The 16,855-nt window shown below is 51.0% G+C and overlaps 1 protein-coding gene across 1 annotated transcript in view; it reads right to left on the bottom strand.

Moving 5' to 3' along the window:
• Window positions 1-16,855, bottom strand: part of RAB11FIP5 (RAB11 family interacting protein 5) — a 35,906-nt gene that overhangs the window by 18,102 nt on the left and 949 nt on the right. Inside the window, exon 2 of the mRNA XM_008052280.2 lies at window positions 16,724-16,853. Coding sequence (XP_008050471.1) covers window positions 16,724-16,853 — 130 coding nt within the window. The remainder of the gene's footprint in view (window positions 1-16,723; window positions 16,854-16,855) is intronic.

Here is a 16,855-nt window from a genome sequence, read left to right as displayed (position 1 = left end):
CCCCCCTCCTCCCTCTGTCCCCCAGTCCAGGGCAGGACTGAATGTTGGATGCGATACACTGCCAGGCACCTTGGGTGCCCCAAAAACTCAACCAGAGCAGGCCTTCTCCCAGAAGTGTGACCTACACCGGTTGCGATGGCACGGCCACACAGCCACATCCCGTCCCTGCTCCCTAAAGCTCCTGCTTCCTCTTGCCTGGATCAGACAACCCCACCCCACCCCACCACCTGCCAGATACTGCACACACGACCCACTGGAGGCTAGGAAGCTGTGACTATTACTGACATGAGCTGATGAGCCCTCAGTGACAATGGATGGAGATGAGAAACTAAGTTGTGGAGGTTTGTCACACAGATCATCAGTGATGGAGCCGGAACTTGAACATGAAGATGCCTGACTCCAAGCCCACGCAATTAACCTTTAAGGTTTAGCATCTCTCAGAAAGTCACATGCAAATACGCCTGCCCTGGGCAGCCTGATAGGACAAGGCTACAAAAAACTAGACCCCCTCCCTTCAAGAGGTTGGCACAACCCCAGGAGCATGCAGTCCTGTGAGGCCACTGAGAGAACCTCAGGGTTCTGTCCTGTCTCCAGCACCTCAAAACCTAGTCTGAGAGCAGCCTCGCCTCCCCGATTTAGCCATCAAGGTCCTGAATTCCTGAGAGGACCGGACCATGGGAAAGCTCTCACAGGGTCCCCTGCTCAGCTAGAATACCTCCCCCATGCTCTGCCTGCCTGACAAAGTTCAGCAGGCCTGGAGTGTACTTGAGACTCAGTCCTTGGCTTCCTCCCACCCACCCCAGGAACACAGGACAAAGGGAATGTTAGGGTTGGAGGAAGCAAGTCTGCTCACTTGTCACCAAGATTAAGGCCCCAGTTTTTCCTGGTGGGGCTCCCAGACACTCATATCCAGCTCTTCACCCAAGTCTCAAGAAACACAGCTGGGCTAACCACTGGCACCCAGCACAGTTGGGAAGGCCCTGCTCTCAAGGGAGAGCAGACCTGGGACAGCTGTCAAACATACCCATGCAGGGGGGTTCTTGTCTGAGACTAGGGCATGGGTTTGTGGGTAGCTGCAGCTGCAGGCCTGAACACACCTGACTCACCTCCAATTTTTTTTTTTTTTAAGACAGGGTCTCACTCTCTGTTGCCCAGACTGGAATGCAGGGGTGTGATCATAGCTCACTGTAGCCTCAACCTTCTGAGTTTAAGAGATCTTCCTGCCTCAGCCTCCTGCTATGACTACAGGTGCTTACCACCATGCCCTGCTAATTTTATTTTATTTTTTTTGTAAAGGTGGGGTCTCGCTATGTTGCCTAGGCTGGTCTCAAACTCCTGGCCTCAAGTGATCCTCCTGCCTCAGTCTCCTAAAGTGCTAAGAAAACAGGAATAAGCCACTGTGACTGTCCTCCCTCCCCCAATTCATATCAGTCTAAAATTCAGACCCAAATAACTGCCCCTTTCCGAACCCTCACCCATAATTTATTCTAGACTCCAAACCCAGGAACAAGCTTTGCTCTTCCTCCCCCCACTCCCCACATCTAACCTTTGAACTCTGTGGACTCTACCTGAAAATTATCTCCAGAATCCACCCCCCCTCATCACTGTCACCTTATGGTCCAGTCTGCCACCAACCTCCCTGCCAGACTCTGTAACTCGCTGCTTATCTACCTCCCTGCTGTCCAGCAAGTATATGAAATCAGAGCACATCACACCCCTCTCTTCAGCATCTTTTTGGTCTTTACTCTGCAACCCTCCTTCCTCTCAGGCCACACTGGCCCTCCCGCTGTCCCTGAACTCACTAGGAGTGTTCCCACCTCAAGGCCACTGCACATACTGTTGCCACTGCCTGAGACACAGGCCAGACCTTCCAGCCACAGTTTACTCACTCTAGTCAGAGCTCAGTCCATCCGGCCCTCCTCAGTCTTCCCTGAATATTGCAACCACACCCACCCCTCCCCCTCATTCATCCTGTCGCCGTACTTACCACAACCTGGCACTGTATGTATGTACGCGTATGTCACTGTACGAACATCCACACAGTGAAAAATGCTGCATGTGCACAAGGCTTGTTTAGCACCTGTCTTCCCTCACTGTATCACCAAGGGCGTCATCTAGCTCATTTCTGCATCCTCAGCACTTAACAGTGGACACTCGAATATCTGTTCAATGAGCCAACAAAGTCATCTGTGACTCTAACTCAGGAACTTGTCTGTCCCTGTCCACAACTGTTCCATGCCTGTTTCTATCACTACAAACCCATGGGTCTTACCCGTGACAGTCGGAACTCCCGGAGGGCAAAAAGGTTCCTCCCCTGCCCACCACCTCCCCAAATAGGAGACTCTTGAGGGTGCCATTGGGACCAGGCCTGAAGGAGGGAGCTGGAAAATGGGACCTTCTTTAACTGTGAGACCCTTTCTCAGTCCCAATCTCTGAACCAAGATTCCATTTACTTCCCTGAGAGAGAACTGGATGTGGGATGCGTCCGGCCTTGTGAGGGGAGGGGCCGTTGGTGTTGGCCCCACTCCAGTCTATCTCTTGGTCCTCTAATCTTATCTGCATTACCAACTACAACCACTCACTTAGCACTTATTGTGTGCTGGGAACCATACCAAGCACTGAACACACTGAATTACATCCTATGTAATCCTCTCAACAACCCTGTGAGGTCAGTGTGAGAGGCAGACCCTGGAGTAGCTAAAGCATGGGTCACCTACTGGCTGTGTGACCTTGGGCAGGTTATCTAAACTCCTTGCCTCAGTTTCCTCACCTACTTTTAAGATGGGGGCAACAGCCTACCCGCTCCTCAAAGACCACGACAGGTTGAATATCCCTAGCCAGAAAACCTGCAATCTGAAATGCTCCAAAATCTGTAAGTTTTTGAGCACTAACATGAGTCTCAAAGGAAATGCTTGTTGGAACCTTTTGGACTTGGGGTTTCAGATTAGGGATGCTCAGCCGGTTAGTATAATGCAAATGTTCCAAAATCCAAAAAAAATCTGAAATCTGGAAACATGTCTGGTTTCAAGTATTTTGGATAAGGAATACTCAGCCTATATGAGGACTCAATGGATGATACATGGAGCACTCAGAACAGGGCCCGGCACACAGGAAATGCACGTAAGTGTCAGGTCTTATATTTAGTAGAGGCAAATACTGAGGTGCAGAGAAGTTCACTGGGTTAAATCACACATTTATTCAGTATATGAGAGCCAGAATTTGAACTCAGGTTCCTTGCCCCCAGAGGCCTGACCGTGACACTGCCTCCCTTTGCAAGTATAACACACACTCACCCCAGGCTAGAGACCCCCATGTCTCTGTCCAATCAAGGAATCCAAAATTACCTCCTTATTTCTCCAGAGAAGGGAGGTATATGTTAGATGGGAGTAAAATCACATATTTATTTTCCTTAATCTCTAACTGAAATCAACATGTTTTCCAATATGAATTTTTCCAACAGTTGTACAGAAGCAGTACCTATATAGTATTTGTTACCAAGAGAAACTAGGCATCTTCATATCGGATTATAGCTGTTAAAAATGTCACAAAATACTTATACTCATCACTATGTTGAACTGTAAAGTCATTAAACCATCAGTAGATGACATTACTTAATAAAGTAATAAAGCACATGTTTCCTTAGCAAATGTTTCCATATACTGATAAACAGACTTCAATATCATTGGTGTACTGTGTAATGCTGCATATTTAAAGACCTTGTTCTGAGAGGGGGCCCATGATACAAAAAGGGCAGAGAATGCCTGCTCTAGAGAAAGAAGACGGCAAGCTCAGCACAGGTCTAGGTCCTCCCTCCCTACCCTCTGTGGGGCACCCAGGTTGAGAACTCAAAGTGGAGGATGGGTGCTGCTCCCATTTCCCACCCAGCTAGGGGCATGGGGGGCATGGGGGGGCATGGGAGCATGGGGCAGAGCAAGAGTTAACCGAAGGCCCTCAGGCTCCCCAGCATCACGCCACGGTACTCAGGCTGACCCTCAGACCCTCCATGCCAGTGAAGGTGACTCCAGAGAAACAAAAACAGCACGTGCACCTGCCAGCTGGGCGTGAGCTACTCCCACAGCTTGTTTTGATCATGCCCCAACACCACAGTCTGCAGCTCCCCTAGGCTGGTCCTTGCCTGAGCCTCACCTGCTACGGCTGCAACCCACTGGGTCTGCAGCTTCTTTCTTCTAGCTGCAGCCACTACCCTGGCCTCTTCAAAGACAGCCTTTAACTCAGCTAGTAAAACAGCCACCACCATGCTGGGGATAAGGGACCACAAAGCTGGGAGTTGTGGGAATCAAATCCACCACCAAGGCAAATGAAGTCAAGATGCCCCTTTTTTTTTTCTTTTTTTTTTTTTGAGTTGGAGTCTCACTCTGTCGCCCAGACTGGAGTGCAGTGGCCGCTCCCAGTCACGGCAGCCTCGACCTGCTGGGCTTGGGCGATCCTTCCACCTCAGCCTTCCAAGTAGCTGGAACTACAGGCGTGCGCTACCACGCCTGGCTAATTTTTGATTTATTGTAGAGATGAGGTGTCGCGTGCCCAGGTGGGTCTCAAACCCGCGGGCTCAGGCAATCCACTCACCTCAGCCTCCCAAAGGCGCGGGATTACAGGCTGAGCCACTGAGCCCAGCTAAGATGCACTTATTAAAGACAATTGTGCTGCCCCAAAAACCTAGGTAGGAGAATCTTCTACAAGGGAAAGGAAGACACCAACATAATGGAGAGGAAGAAATATTGCTCCCTGGAGAGTCAGTATCAATGGGAGGCTGCAGGGTTCCAGAGTGGAGAAAGCATACTGGGGAAAATATCAAAATACCTGCCTGCAACATCACCTGTCCCAGATTTCCACTCCAGGCTGGCAATGGGCTGTTTCAAGTGATGTTGAACAGATGAAATCATTTGCCCTCAAAAGGCCTGCAGTCTGCAGTGACTGGTGTCACAGACAGCATTATGGGGTAGGGTGGATTTCTAATGTGAAAGTTATCACCAAACTGAAAAATAATGGCAAAGACTCACCATTCCTGCCATTCCTGCATGAGCTGTGCCAGCCTGCCAGCCCTGCTGCAGAGTGACCAAACCTTTGAAAGGGAAATCTCATCCTTATGCTGGGATTCTGCTGACAGATGGAGAAGAAATGCAGACCTAGAGAACCAGGCCATGATCATCAACGGATGCTGACACCACTGGGAGGAAGGTTGATGAGAAACTTTCAAATGGCTGGGGTGGGCTGGGCTAACAGCCCAGAACCCACTGTCTCGTCAGGGCCTCACTGAGGAAGGGCTGTGGACAGGGTGGGCCTTCTGAGGTGAGGCAGGGGTCAGCCAGCCCACCTGGAAAGGACTCTTGCTAAGGAACCTAGTGTCCAGGGGGTGGAGAATTAGAGTGAAACCATCATAAAGAACCAATTGACCAGGACCACAGTGTGTGACAGTCTCAAGGACAAATGGCCCAGCTCCTCCACAGGTGATGATAAGAAACAGATGGGGCCAGGCACAGTGGTTCACACCTGTAATCCCAGCACTTTGGAAGGCAGAGGCAAGAGGACTGCCTGATTCAGGGGTTCAAGACCAGCCTGAGCAACATGGCAAGACCTTGTCTCTACAATAAATCAAAAAAATTAGCCAGGTATGGTGGTGTGTGCCTGTAGTTCCAGCTACTTGGAAGGCTGAGGTGGAAGGATCACCTGAGCTCAGCAGGTCGAGGCTGCGGTGGCCATGAGTGTGCCACTGCATTCCAGTCTGGGCAACAGAGTGAGACTATGAATTAAAAAAAAGAAACAAAGATGGAGAGAACTGTTACACTGGAGAGACATCATGAGGAGATATAACTGCCAGGTTACTGTTTGGATCCTGATGCAATAAACTACCTATGAAGACATTTTTTGTTTTTGTTTTTTTTTTGAGACAGGGTCTCACTCTGTCACCCAGGCTGTAGTGCAGTGGTGTGATCCCGAGTCCCTGCAGCCTCAGCCTACTGGACTCAAGCAATCCTTCTGCCTCAGCCTCTTGAGTAGCTGAGACTACAAGCATGCACCACCATGCCTGGCTACTTTTGTATTTTTTGTAGATATAAGGTCTCACTATGTTGCCCAGGATGGTTCTGAATTCCTGGGCTTAAGTGAATCTCCTGCCTCAGCCTCCCAAAGTGCTGGGTTCACAGGGGTGAGACACCACACCTGGCCTGAAGAAGTATTTTTGATGTCAAGACAATTTGAATATGGACTAGATATTAGATGATTTTTTTAAAAATTTTTTAGAAATAGGGTCTTGTTATGTTGTCCAGGCTTGTCTCAAGCTCCTGGCCTCAAGTGAGCCTCCAGCCTCAGCCTGCCAAAGTGCTGGGATTACGGTTGTGAACCACTGTACCCAGTCAATATTAGATCATTATTAAGGTACAGTGATTTTGTGTGAGAATGGCATGATGGTTATGCTTTTATAAAGGCACCCAAACCTGTTGGAGATGGCTGAAGAGACTTACTGAAGCATCTAGAGCACACTGACTCACACTCTCCTCCTGGTCCCACTTTTTGGACCAAGGTGGGTTTATAGTAGACCTCTGCAGAAGTCAGGGGTCCACCTCAGGCCAGGTTTTTCTACTGTCCTCCTCCTCCACTTCCTGTGCTCACCTGTGAACTCATCAGTTCATCTGCTTGTCACCCTAGCACAAGGCCTGTTTGTGGGACCCTGATAGCCTGCCTGACACCCACAACACTAGCAGATGTAGTGTCGTGAAGGCACAGGGCATACACCAGTGAAATACAGCCCAGCTAGAGGAAGCCCCAGTCGGGCCTCTGCTCAAACATTCCCAAGTACTTGCCAGGAACAAGAACAGGGTTTCAAGAGGCTTGGTAGGGAAATAAAACAGCCATATAAATAAAGGAATACAGTGATTAACACCACAAAAACACACAAATGGAAAGCATGGGAAGGAGAAAGGAGAGTAGTAAGATGATTACGGGAGGGTGCAGGACGTGGCATTTATGCTGGGCCTTGAACAATGGGCAGGAAAGAGGCAAGGAGTGGTCTGGAGACATTCCAAGTCCAAGGGACAGAATATGCAGATGCCAGGGCTGCGTGAGTGAAGATGGGCAGATGGGAGACTGACTCCACCACCACACTAAGGAGCTGTAACTTTAATCTGGACCCTGAAGTACACTGCAGGGTACAGTATTAGGACAGGACGATGAACACGAGGCTACAGGAAGAAAGGGGGATGGCAGGGAAAGAGATAGCAGAGAGAGGCAGGGGAAACGGCACCAAATCAGCACAGCCCAGGGCAGGTCCTGAGGCCGGGCTGACCTGAGTAACTCCTCATGCCTTAGCAGTTCTCATCTTAAATTAATAAGCTGGCGCTCAGGTTAATAAAAAGGTAGCAGCTGCAAAGGCAACAGTTCAGAGCAGAGATAAGGGGGAAAATGACTGAACTGGGACAGGAGCAATGGGTAAGGAAGGTAGGAGGGCTGGGAGGGCCCCTGGGAGTGTCCCCGTCGACCCCTGCTGCAGCTCGGTGGCAGAGCCACCACTGCATTCCCACTACTGCTGACAACGCAGACTGTTCCTTACCTTTTATCCCTCACATCCAGGCCAGGGCCCGAGACACAGACCATTTCCAGTACCTGGTGGATAAACAGGATGGGATTGGCAAGACTCGGCTTCAGTCTCAGAAATAAGTCGGAAAAAAAATTATTTTAAGGTCATTGGGGGAAAACCCCAGTGGACTGGAAGGCAGGAGACCTGAGTTCTAGTCCTGCTTCTGACTTACTAAGTGGCTTAAAACAGCTTTTTCATCACCATAAAATGGGGGTGATAAAATAAGCCAGCTAAAACCAGGGCAAAGTGCCAACTAAAACTGTGACACTCAAGAGTTTGGGAAGACAACTGGAAAGCCCAGAACCTCCTCCGCCAGGATGCCTCCTCTCTGAGTGTCCCACCCAAGCAGCTTGTCTCACGTGCCTGCAGACAGGAGGTGTATGGGCCTCAGGCCAACCCCTTCTGTCTACCAGTACCTACCCCACCCTTTGATTTGGTATCTATGTTCAAACTGCAAGCCAGACACAATCTCAGGGCAGGATACGGCCCCTTATCGGACCAGATGAGTCTTATCACCTCTTTTGGCACCGTGCCTGGCACTGGCAACCCTCAGAGGGGAGCCAATATCATTCATTAGTTTCCCCTGGCCTCTGAGGGCTCTCTCTGCTCACCTCACACCCTAGCCAGGTCCAGCCCCCGCTCCCTCCTGGGCACAAACATTCCATCTAATCCTCTTCCTAGTGCTGGAGACTTCAAAGGTCTGTCATGTCAGCTCACCCGCATGAAGAAAAGCTATAAAAATGCCTGGAGGCAAGTCTACCCACCAGATAGCAACAGAAAGTATGCAGGGCCACAGCGTGGTGTAGGGGAAAAAGCCCTGGGCTTGGATGTCAGAAGCTGGCTGCCATGAACAAGTCATGTGACCTGAAACAGGTCAGTCCACCTCCTGAGACCCCAGTCTCCACATTTGTAAAACTGGGGGGGTCACCCTGCCTGCCCTCAGGGAAGAAGGAAATGAGGTGACGTTGGGAAAAGGTTCTGAAAAGTAGGCCAAACCACACATAAAGATATTGTCTATCAAAGGTCTTTCACAGGCTGTCATCAGTCACATAGGAGTGAAATGGCCCAGGACCAAAAAGCAATGACTCTGCCCAGGAGGGAGGAGAGAACCAGGAAGATGACCTCTCTCAGGGAATCTTTGGCAGATAGGGGAATAAGGAAGAAATTTTACCTAACCCGTCCCCCTCCCCAGAGTGCTCCTAATCCCATATTCACCCCAAATAGGAGACTTGGTGATGGATGGTTCCCTCTGCTAGGGTCTCAGTTCAGACCGCACAACAAGAGAAGACAAACAACAAACATCCCTGTGTAGGGAAGTCATTATAGGTACTGAACTGTGTATTAAGAATGCTGCATTTGGGTAAACAAAAGGGAGGGACAGGAAAAAATATACAATGCGTTTAGTTGTCAATACACGAAATGACTTTGGAAGGTGACATGAGAACTGGCAACACTGGGTGCTTCTGAAGAGAGGAGCTAGGTGGCCCAAGGTTGAGGCAAGAGGGATTTTCTTCATTGTGCACCATTCTGTACTGTTAGAATTTTGAACTAGGTAAACAATTCAAAAATAAGAAGTAAAGAAAGTCTGGCCATTCTGCTGAGAGGCACTTAGGAAACTAAGCCAGGCTCCCCTCACTCCCTCTCCTGGCACCGCCCCACCACACTCACCCTCCCTTCTGGAGGGGCAGTTTCCCTGCCTCCAACTCACTCCATCAGGCCTCACCTGTCATTCAGGCACCTCCTTCCTCAGGAAGCCCACCCTGATCACTCCAACCTTCCTCAGGAAGCCCACCCTGATCACTCCAGCTCCCGCTTCTCTTAAGTTGCTTTGTAAAGTAATTGTCCTTCCTGGGTAAGGCTTGTCTCAAACACCTTTTTACCCTTCTAGAGAAATGGCTATCCAATTTATTTTATTTGTTTGTTTGTCTGTTTATTTTAGAAAGCAGGACTTATCGAGAGGTCAGAAAAGCTCCCACAGTGGGAGGAGACCAGAAGGGGTTGCCCAGGGCTATTCACTTTGTTCCCCTTGTTTCCTCTACAGCACTGAGCTAGGCACAGTAGTTACCATATTGCCCTGTAACTGCTTCCTGGGCACTGAACAGAAGGAAAAAAAATGGCAAATGACTGCACCACTGAAAGAGGATTGCTCAGAGTATTTTGTCAAGGTAAAACAAGCACGTGATGTCTTGGGGTCAGGGAGTCTTGTATGTGCTGATGCCCCGAATTCCTGCTTGAAGAAACAGAATCTCCCAGAGGTGTGGGGAGTGCCCAGGCCAAGATGGAGTTTCTCAGGCCTCACTCCACGCCTGAGAGACACCTGGTGGCAGTGCCACTCTCCTTCCCTGAGTACCAGACAACATCCTCTGCCCTGGGACAGACACAACCAGGCTGGAGCTGCAGACCAAGTGTGCATCTCCCAATAAACCAAGGGCCCATTCAGGAGAAGCAGGTCATACTAACAGAACCCCAAGCCTGAGCACCTGGCCCTGTGCAGAGCAGAGGCAAGGGAGACAAGAAGGAAGACTGAGATGGGCAGTGTGCAGAAGTGGCCAAGGCACAGACTCTGAAGCCAGATTGCCTGCATTCCCATCCTGATTCTGCCACGTGCTGTGTGTCTTTAGAAAAGTCACTTCACCTCTCTGTGCCAGGGTTTGCTCAGCTGCTAAACACGGTAACAGCAACTACACCTCAAGGGCTTGCTGTGAGCAAATGAAGTCCAGTCCTTAAGACAGTGCCAGTACCTAGAAGGGGCTTCATAAACAATGCACTAGGCCAACGAGGCAATGGTAATAATCCACCACAACAGAGTAGCTCATGCTCAGGTGTGGGGATTCAGAGAAGGCTGGGGTGACAGATGGGCTCCCAGTGGTCTCCTCAAGGAAGTCTGCCTTGGCCACAGCCTGCCCCTTGGCTCTGCTGGCTCTGAACATCTCCAGGGCTCTCTGTCCAGGCCCCAAAACACAAGCCTTCGGCTATAGGGCATCCTCCAAATGCAGGGAATTGTCCATGTCCTCCTCTCCTCTGGAGCCCTCCCCACTCCAGCGACCCACTCTTGGCCTTTGCCCAGGTCTCCAGAAATGCCCTTGGACTGGATTGCCCTTCCGGTCTGTAGAGAAGTCCCAACGTCCCCTCCCTTTCCCAGCAGCAATGTTCCTATCTCAGTCAAACCCCACGGGCACTGCCACAGAAACCTTGGGATGCACGTGGGGCCCCAAACGCCATCTCTTCTTCACCCCAAATCCTACAGCTCCACGGGCTGCAGGGTTTAACAGAAACCACATCTGCCACTAACTGCGGAGCATCTGGGAGCCTGGGGCTCGCTCCCTCCCCCAGCCTCAGTTTCCACATGTCTAAGCTCCCTTCTAGCTCCCACGATTAAGGGCTGTGCCTCCCCTCCCCAGTCCCAGGGTGAACTGAAGGTCAAGGCTGCCTGTGACAACCTTCCACGCCCCTGCAGCCACAGCTGCTCTGGGAGCTCCACTTTGGAGACTCTGATTCCTGCTTACTAGGAGAGGCTCAGGGCCCAGCCCTACACAGAATCCTGGTGCGACTTGCCAAGCCCTGCTCTCCTCTCTGGCCACCATCATTCTTGAGGTAGAAATAACCTAAGGCCAGCTCAGTAGGAGCAAAGTGGTCAGACTCTTCCCTGACAGGACTGCCAGGTGCACAGAGGACTCACGTCATGGACTCATTTTTCTTACCTGGCTGTGGGGAAGGGCAAAGCTGCTTCATGGCTACACCATTTTGCAGAGAGAGAGAGAAAGATGACTGATTCCCACAAAGCAGGGCAGCAACAGCTCCTGTCATTGTGTTAATCACCTGTCCCTGTGCAGGGTGGGAAGGATAAGGGAAACATCTGGACAAGGCCAGATCAGTAGTTTAGTAGCAAAAAGAATGTCACAGCACCAGGGTGGCAGCAGAGACAAGCAGGGCAGGTAGTTCCCATCAGAGGAAAAGGACAGCCCTCAAGGTCATCAGGGATGTTGGCTCTGCTGAGTTGTACCTTGTAGCCAGCTGCCTACAGGCAGGGCAGAGATGGGGCTGATGAGGCCCCCTGTAACCTCCCCAGTCCTGTCCAGGGCTCAGGGCCAGGGGCAGATGGGGCGAGAAGGGGAAGCTGCTGTGCCAGAGAGAAGAAGCAGCCCTGTCTGACGGAGGAGTCATACTTCCTACCCCGCCCCATGCCCCCAGACGCTGCTGCTCAAGCAACCCCAAATAAAAACTGCCCTATAACTAAGGGAGATGGAGCCTCTGCGTCCTAATGACTGGCTTCTGAGTACAACCACACCCTTCCCCGGTAGCCAAAGCAGACTTCCCCAACAGCTCCACAGCCAGGAACCCCCGAGCACCCAGAAACCAGTGGAGAGAAGACCGTGGGGTCATTCACATGTGCTGAGGGATAGATGGAAGTCCTCAAAGACCATCCCAACCCAGACCAACGCTGCATTTCCTCTCAGGTGCCTCCCAGTGCTCCCAAACTCATTTTCCTAACTTAAGGAGGTCTCAGAACACATGACCAGCCAAGCACAAGGTTATGGCCTCAGACCCACAACCTGAACAGCCATATCCCCCATGAGCTCCCCCGCCAAAACCAGTGGCACAGACTGAGCGGGGCTAACAGAGCCTCTTGGGGGCCACTATTAGCAGCCTGTCCATGGTCACAACAGTTTTAGTTTTTGTGATGAACAAAGACAAACTGATCCCAACCCAAGCTGAACTCACAAAAGCTTGGCTTTCCCAAGAGGCCAATCTTAACTACTGATCCAGTAGGCCCAGGACAATGGTCCTGTCCTCCATACTCCAGTCCTTACTGCAGAGGCTATTTCAACTCATATTAAAACCAGGAGAAGGTGGACAGGGGCTCCAAATCACAGGGTTGTGCCTGCTCCTTCCCCAAAGACATACAAACCAGAACTCCAGAGGGCACAGAGCAGGTCCCTCCAACCAAAATGGCCCTTCTGGAAGTTTCCCTATCTTCTCACTCCAAAACTTTTGCTGCTGCTTCTTTCTCCCGCTTTAGATACGCTCAGGGCCATTCCCTCAGGGCATGCTTTTGGTGATCCACATCAAAAGCATAAAGGCCAAAAAGTCCAAAGGACCCATCTGACCCCACAGAGAACAAAGAGAACTAACCATCATGTCTTGGACGTCAAAGAGACAAACACAGGACACCCACTGGGGAATACTGGGAAGGATGCTGAAGATGAAAATAAGAAAGGAAATAGGCCAGGCTCGGTGGCTCAGTCTGTAATCCCAGCACTTTGGAAGGCCGAGGCAAGTGAACTACCTGAGCCTATGGGTTAGAGACCAGCCCGGACAACTTGGTGAGACCTCATTTCTACAATAAAATAAAAATAAAAAATAGTCGGGCATGGTAGCACGCGCCCGTAGTTTCAGGTACTTCGAAGGCTGGCGTGAAGGGATCACTGGAGCCCAGGAGGTCAATGCTGGGGTGGCCGTGAACGTGCCACAGTACTCCAGCCTGGGCAACAGAATAGGACTCCAACAACTCAAAAAAAAAAAAAAAAAGAAAAGAAAGCAAATAGTAGAGAAGCATCCCTAGGATTCCCAGACTCACAGGAACCATACAATTCATGGACAGTTTTACTTAAGGGAGAGAAGGATGATTAGTTTCCTTGTATACTATGTAAAATTTTCTTTTGAGGATTTCCTCTTCCATTATTTGGAAGCCTCCAGTGAAACTCCTCACCTTAAAGATTGCCCCACTGACAAAGGACCTCCAGAGGTTGCTGACGCCCCTAGAAACCCAGCCACTAGCCTCACACACACAAAGTAAGACCCCAGAGTAACCCTGACATGAATATGTTTAAAACATCCATGTGGGCCAGGCTCGGGGGCTCCGCTGTAATCCCAGCACTTTGGGAGGCCGAGGCGAGTGGATTGCCTGAGCCTGAGGGTTCAAGACCAGCCCGGGCAACTTGGCAAGACCTCGTCTCTACAATAAATTAAAAATTAGCCAAGTGTGGTAGAGTGCATCTGTAGTTCCGGTTACTTGGAAAGCTGAGGCAGAAGAATCATGTCTTGGACGTCAAAGAGACAAACACAGAACCCAGTGGATTGATGCAGGGGTGGCCGTGAGCATGCCACTGTACTCCAGCCTGGGCAACAGAGTGAGACTCCAACTCAAATAACAATAATAATAATAATAAAACATCCATGTGTCCAGAACTATCCTATACTAAGACACTTACAGATGGTGTCTGAATCTGTACAACTCTATTATTATTGTCATGACCTTTTTAGAAATCAGGAAATGGGTTAAGTAAGCTGACTGCTAGTAAGTCCCAGAACTCAGAGTGAAACCGCAGTGTCCAGGTTTTTAAGCCCTGTGCCATTCTGTCTTCTCAACAGGGCAGGGGCAGCTCCAGGCGAGGCTGCCATGGAGGATATCTGCAGAGCTGCAGGCTGATTTGAGCCTGGCTTCGGGACTGCAGAGGGCTCAAATCCAGCCCCAGCTTTCAAGCCTCTAACAGCAAAAAGAATGCAGGCAGCTGCGAAGGGCCAGCTCATTTTGTTGGGAATGCTTGTACTCCTGTGTGTGCCCTGCCACCCATGGCCCTGGGGCTTTTTCCAAGCTCAAAGTTCTGGACTGTCTCCCTCATTACCAGAGACACTCTTCCTGGGCAGGAGAACTCTTCTAGATCAGGGCTACCAGACATTGTTACCAAAACCTCCCTTTACCATTTCTGCTGTGCACTGACCACTACCATGCCCAGGAACTGCACTAGGTGCTTCAGTTGCACCTTCATTTCATTCCTCAACCAGTCCTGTGATTACCTCCATCTTACAGATGAGAAAACTGAGGCACCAAGAGTTTGCATGACTTGCCGCAGGTCGCAGCTTTGTGAGTGGGATCTATCGGTTCAGTGCAACTCCACAGCCCCTTCCTGACCAGGAGGGTGCCCTTCCCCACTCAGGCTCTTTTTTGGCACAAGGACATCATTTGCCCTCCCTGAGACCACCACAGACAACTCCTGGAGCTAAAGTAGATTCAGTCATTTTGTACCATTACCCAAAGTTGAAGAGGGTACACCAGTTTTCTCTGCCTTACCCACTTCCTACTAGACAATGTTCGAACTCACTGTCTCAGCAGCCTGTGACAGGGCGCTCCAGGAAATGCCAACAGCAGCGGTCATTAGAGCTAGTGGTGGGAGGTGGGGACCAGAGTAGGGGTGGCAGCCCTCACCCTCTGTCAGTGGGCATGCTATTAGGACTGGTGAACTAGAGGATCAGGCCAATTTCACAGACTTTTCCTCTACCCACACTAAGTGTCCTTTCCCACTCCTGCCCCCTCCAGGTTCTATAAATAACTCAGGTCAATGCATCAGAGGAAAGACAGGCAGGTGGGTGTGGAAAGATCCTGGCGGAAAAGATGACTTCTATTAAGTAAATCAAATTCAGATCAAGGGGTGGCAAGTCAAATTTTCCAAGACAAACTGTTTTTGGCTGAAAATAGGCCCACCTGGACCTACAGGCTCGGCCAGCTCAGCTAAGGAAGATCCAGAGGCCAAAAGGAAAGCATGGGCAGGAACTGGGAAAAAAAAAAAAAAAAGATTCAAAGAAAACCCCTGCCTGAGAGCCTAGAGCCTTAAAAAAAAATCTGCTTGTCTGTTCCCCCCACTCGATATGTCATCGACCAGTTGGGTCAGAGTAGCTGAGTGGTGGAGACTGAAGGACTAAGGGAAGGGGTGGGATGATTTGAGGACAGGAACCTCTTCTGGAAGAAATAAATGGGCTAAGAGATCCACAGGAGAGGTTTTGGCCCCACACCCACCCCCTTGGGCTCCATGAGCCAGGAAGGAGGGAGAGGACAGAAAAGCGGAGGAAAAAACAAAACAAGGGCCAAGCCATACCACATGATCCCACACCCAGCAACCAAACAGTAAGTCATGAAGGAAGGAAGGGAGCAGGCCAGGGGAGGGGGAGATAGAGTCAGGTGACAGCCCTGCCTGGAAACTGCCTTGCACTAAACCCACTCCCAATCCAGGCCACAGAGAGCCAGCCAGGAAGGCCACCCCCTACCCGCGTTTTGGAAAACGTTCAAGGTCAGAATTTTCTATCCAAATTCTACTTTAATTTGGGTCTGTAACAGACTTAAGGATCATTCCTCTGCTCCAGCAAGCCTTCCTAGATTTACTCAGAGGATGACACTTCACTTGGGTAATCCTTTCCGGCACCTCTCCCCATCTAGGGGACACCCCTGGCCTAATCCCCTTACACTCCCCACCCAAGTCACTTGGAAGTTAACCACTTGAGTGATCCACAACAGGCTGTCCGCCCTGGGGACTTGCCTCCAGATCCCGCCCCAGCACAAAACAGGAAATGGGGCTCCAAGTCTGAAGCCTTGATCTTAACACAGGCAAGGTGAAATGCTGCCAAAATAAATGATTAAAAGACCCACTGGCCCCATCTAGGTGGAAGTGACTTGGAGATAGTCTCCTGCTGTGCATTAACCAGGCTGCTGCCTCTATCTTGGGCAGGGCAGGACAGACTGGACAGGCAGGCCACTTGAAGGCTGACACAAGTGTTTCTTTCCTCTACTTAGGAAGTCCTTCTGTCCTCAAACCAGGGACACAGAGGGGCAAGTCCAAGGAGGCATGTCCAGACGGAGAGCAGCATGGAAAAACCAGGCAAGAGGCAGATGTCCTCTGCAACCAGTCTTTATTTAGGTCTGGTGGGGAGCCTCGGGTCGATGACATCTGGCTGCGCCTCTCCACTCCCCCGTGGGCCCAGCATGGAGCAGGCGCCTGCAGTTGCCCTCCCCTTTGAGGAAAGGAAGACAGGCCCAGATGGACCCAAGATTCCCTTCTTAACCCCAAGCCTCTGGATCACATTCCTAACTTTACTTGACAATCTATGTCTAACGCTTGGCGGGCACTTACACCTCCCCCGAGCCTCCCAGGGACCCACCAGCAGCCGAGCCCCACACAGCGCACGTTTAGGGGTCCAGGAAGGGATCCCAAATGGGAAGCACCAACTTGTCTGTCGGTTTACTCCCTTGAGCGCGAGGCACGGGGCTCGTGGCCCTGGCGAGGCTCGGGGTCCTGACCCACCACCAGCCCCACCCGGCGAGGCCTTTAACCGTTCCTGCGACCCCGCGCCCCCACTCACTGCGTGTGCTGGGCGCGGCCTGCGCCGAAGACCTCGTCCAGCGCCACCGTGGCCTGGCCCAGGAACTTGTCGACGCCGATAAGCGAGCGGTGCATGGTGGTGAGCACCAGCTCGCAGGCGGCGGCGGAGCCT

The sequence above is a fragment of the Carlito syrichta genome, unplaced genomic scaffold, assembly GCF_000164805.1.
Source record: "Carlito syrichta isolate Samal-C Ts95f unplaced genomic scaffold, Tarsius_syrichta-2.0.1 Scaffold270980, whole genome shotgun sequence".
In the NCBI taxonomy this organism is placed as follows: Eukaryota; Metazoa; Chordata; class Mammalia; order Primates; family Tarsiidae; genus Carlito; species Carlito syrichta.
The sequence above is the reverse complement of the archived record's forward strand: the minus strand, read 5'-3'. Positions and strand labels throughout refer to the sequence as shown.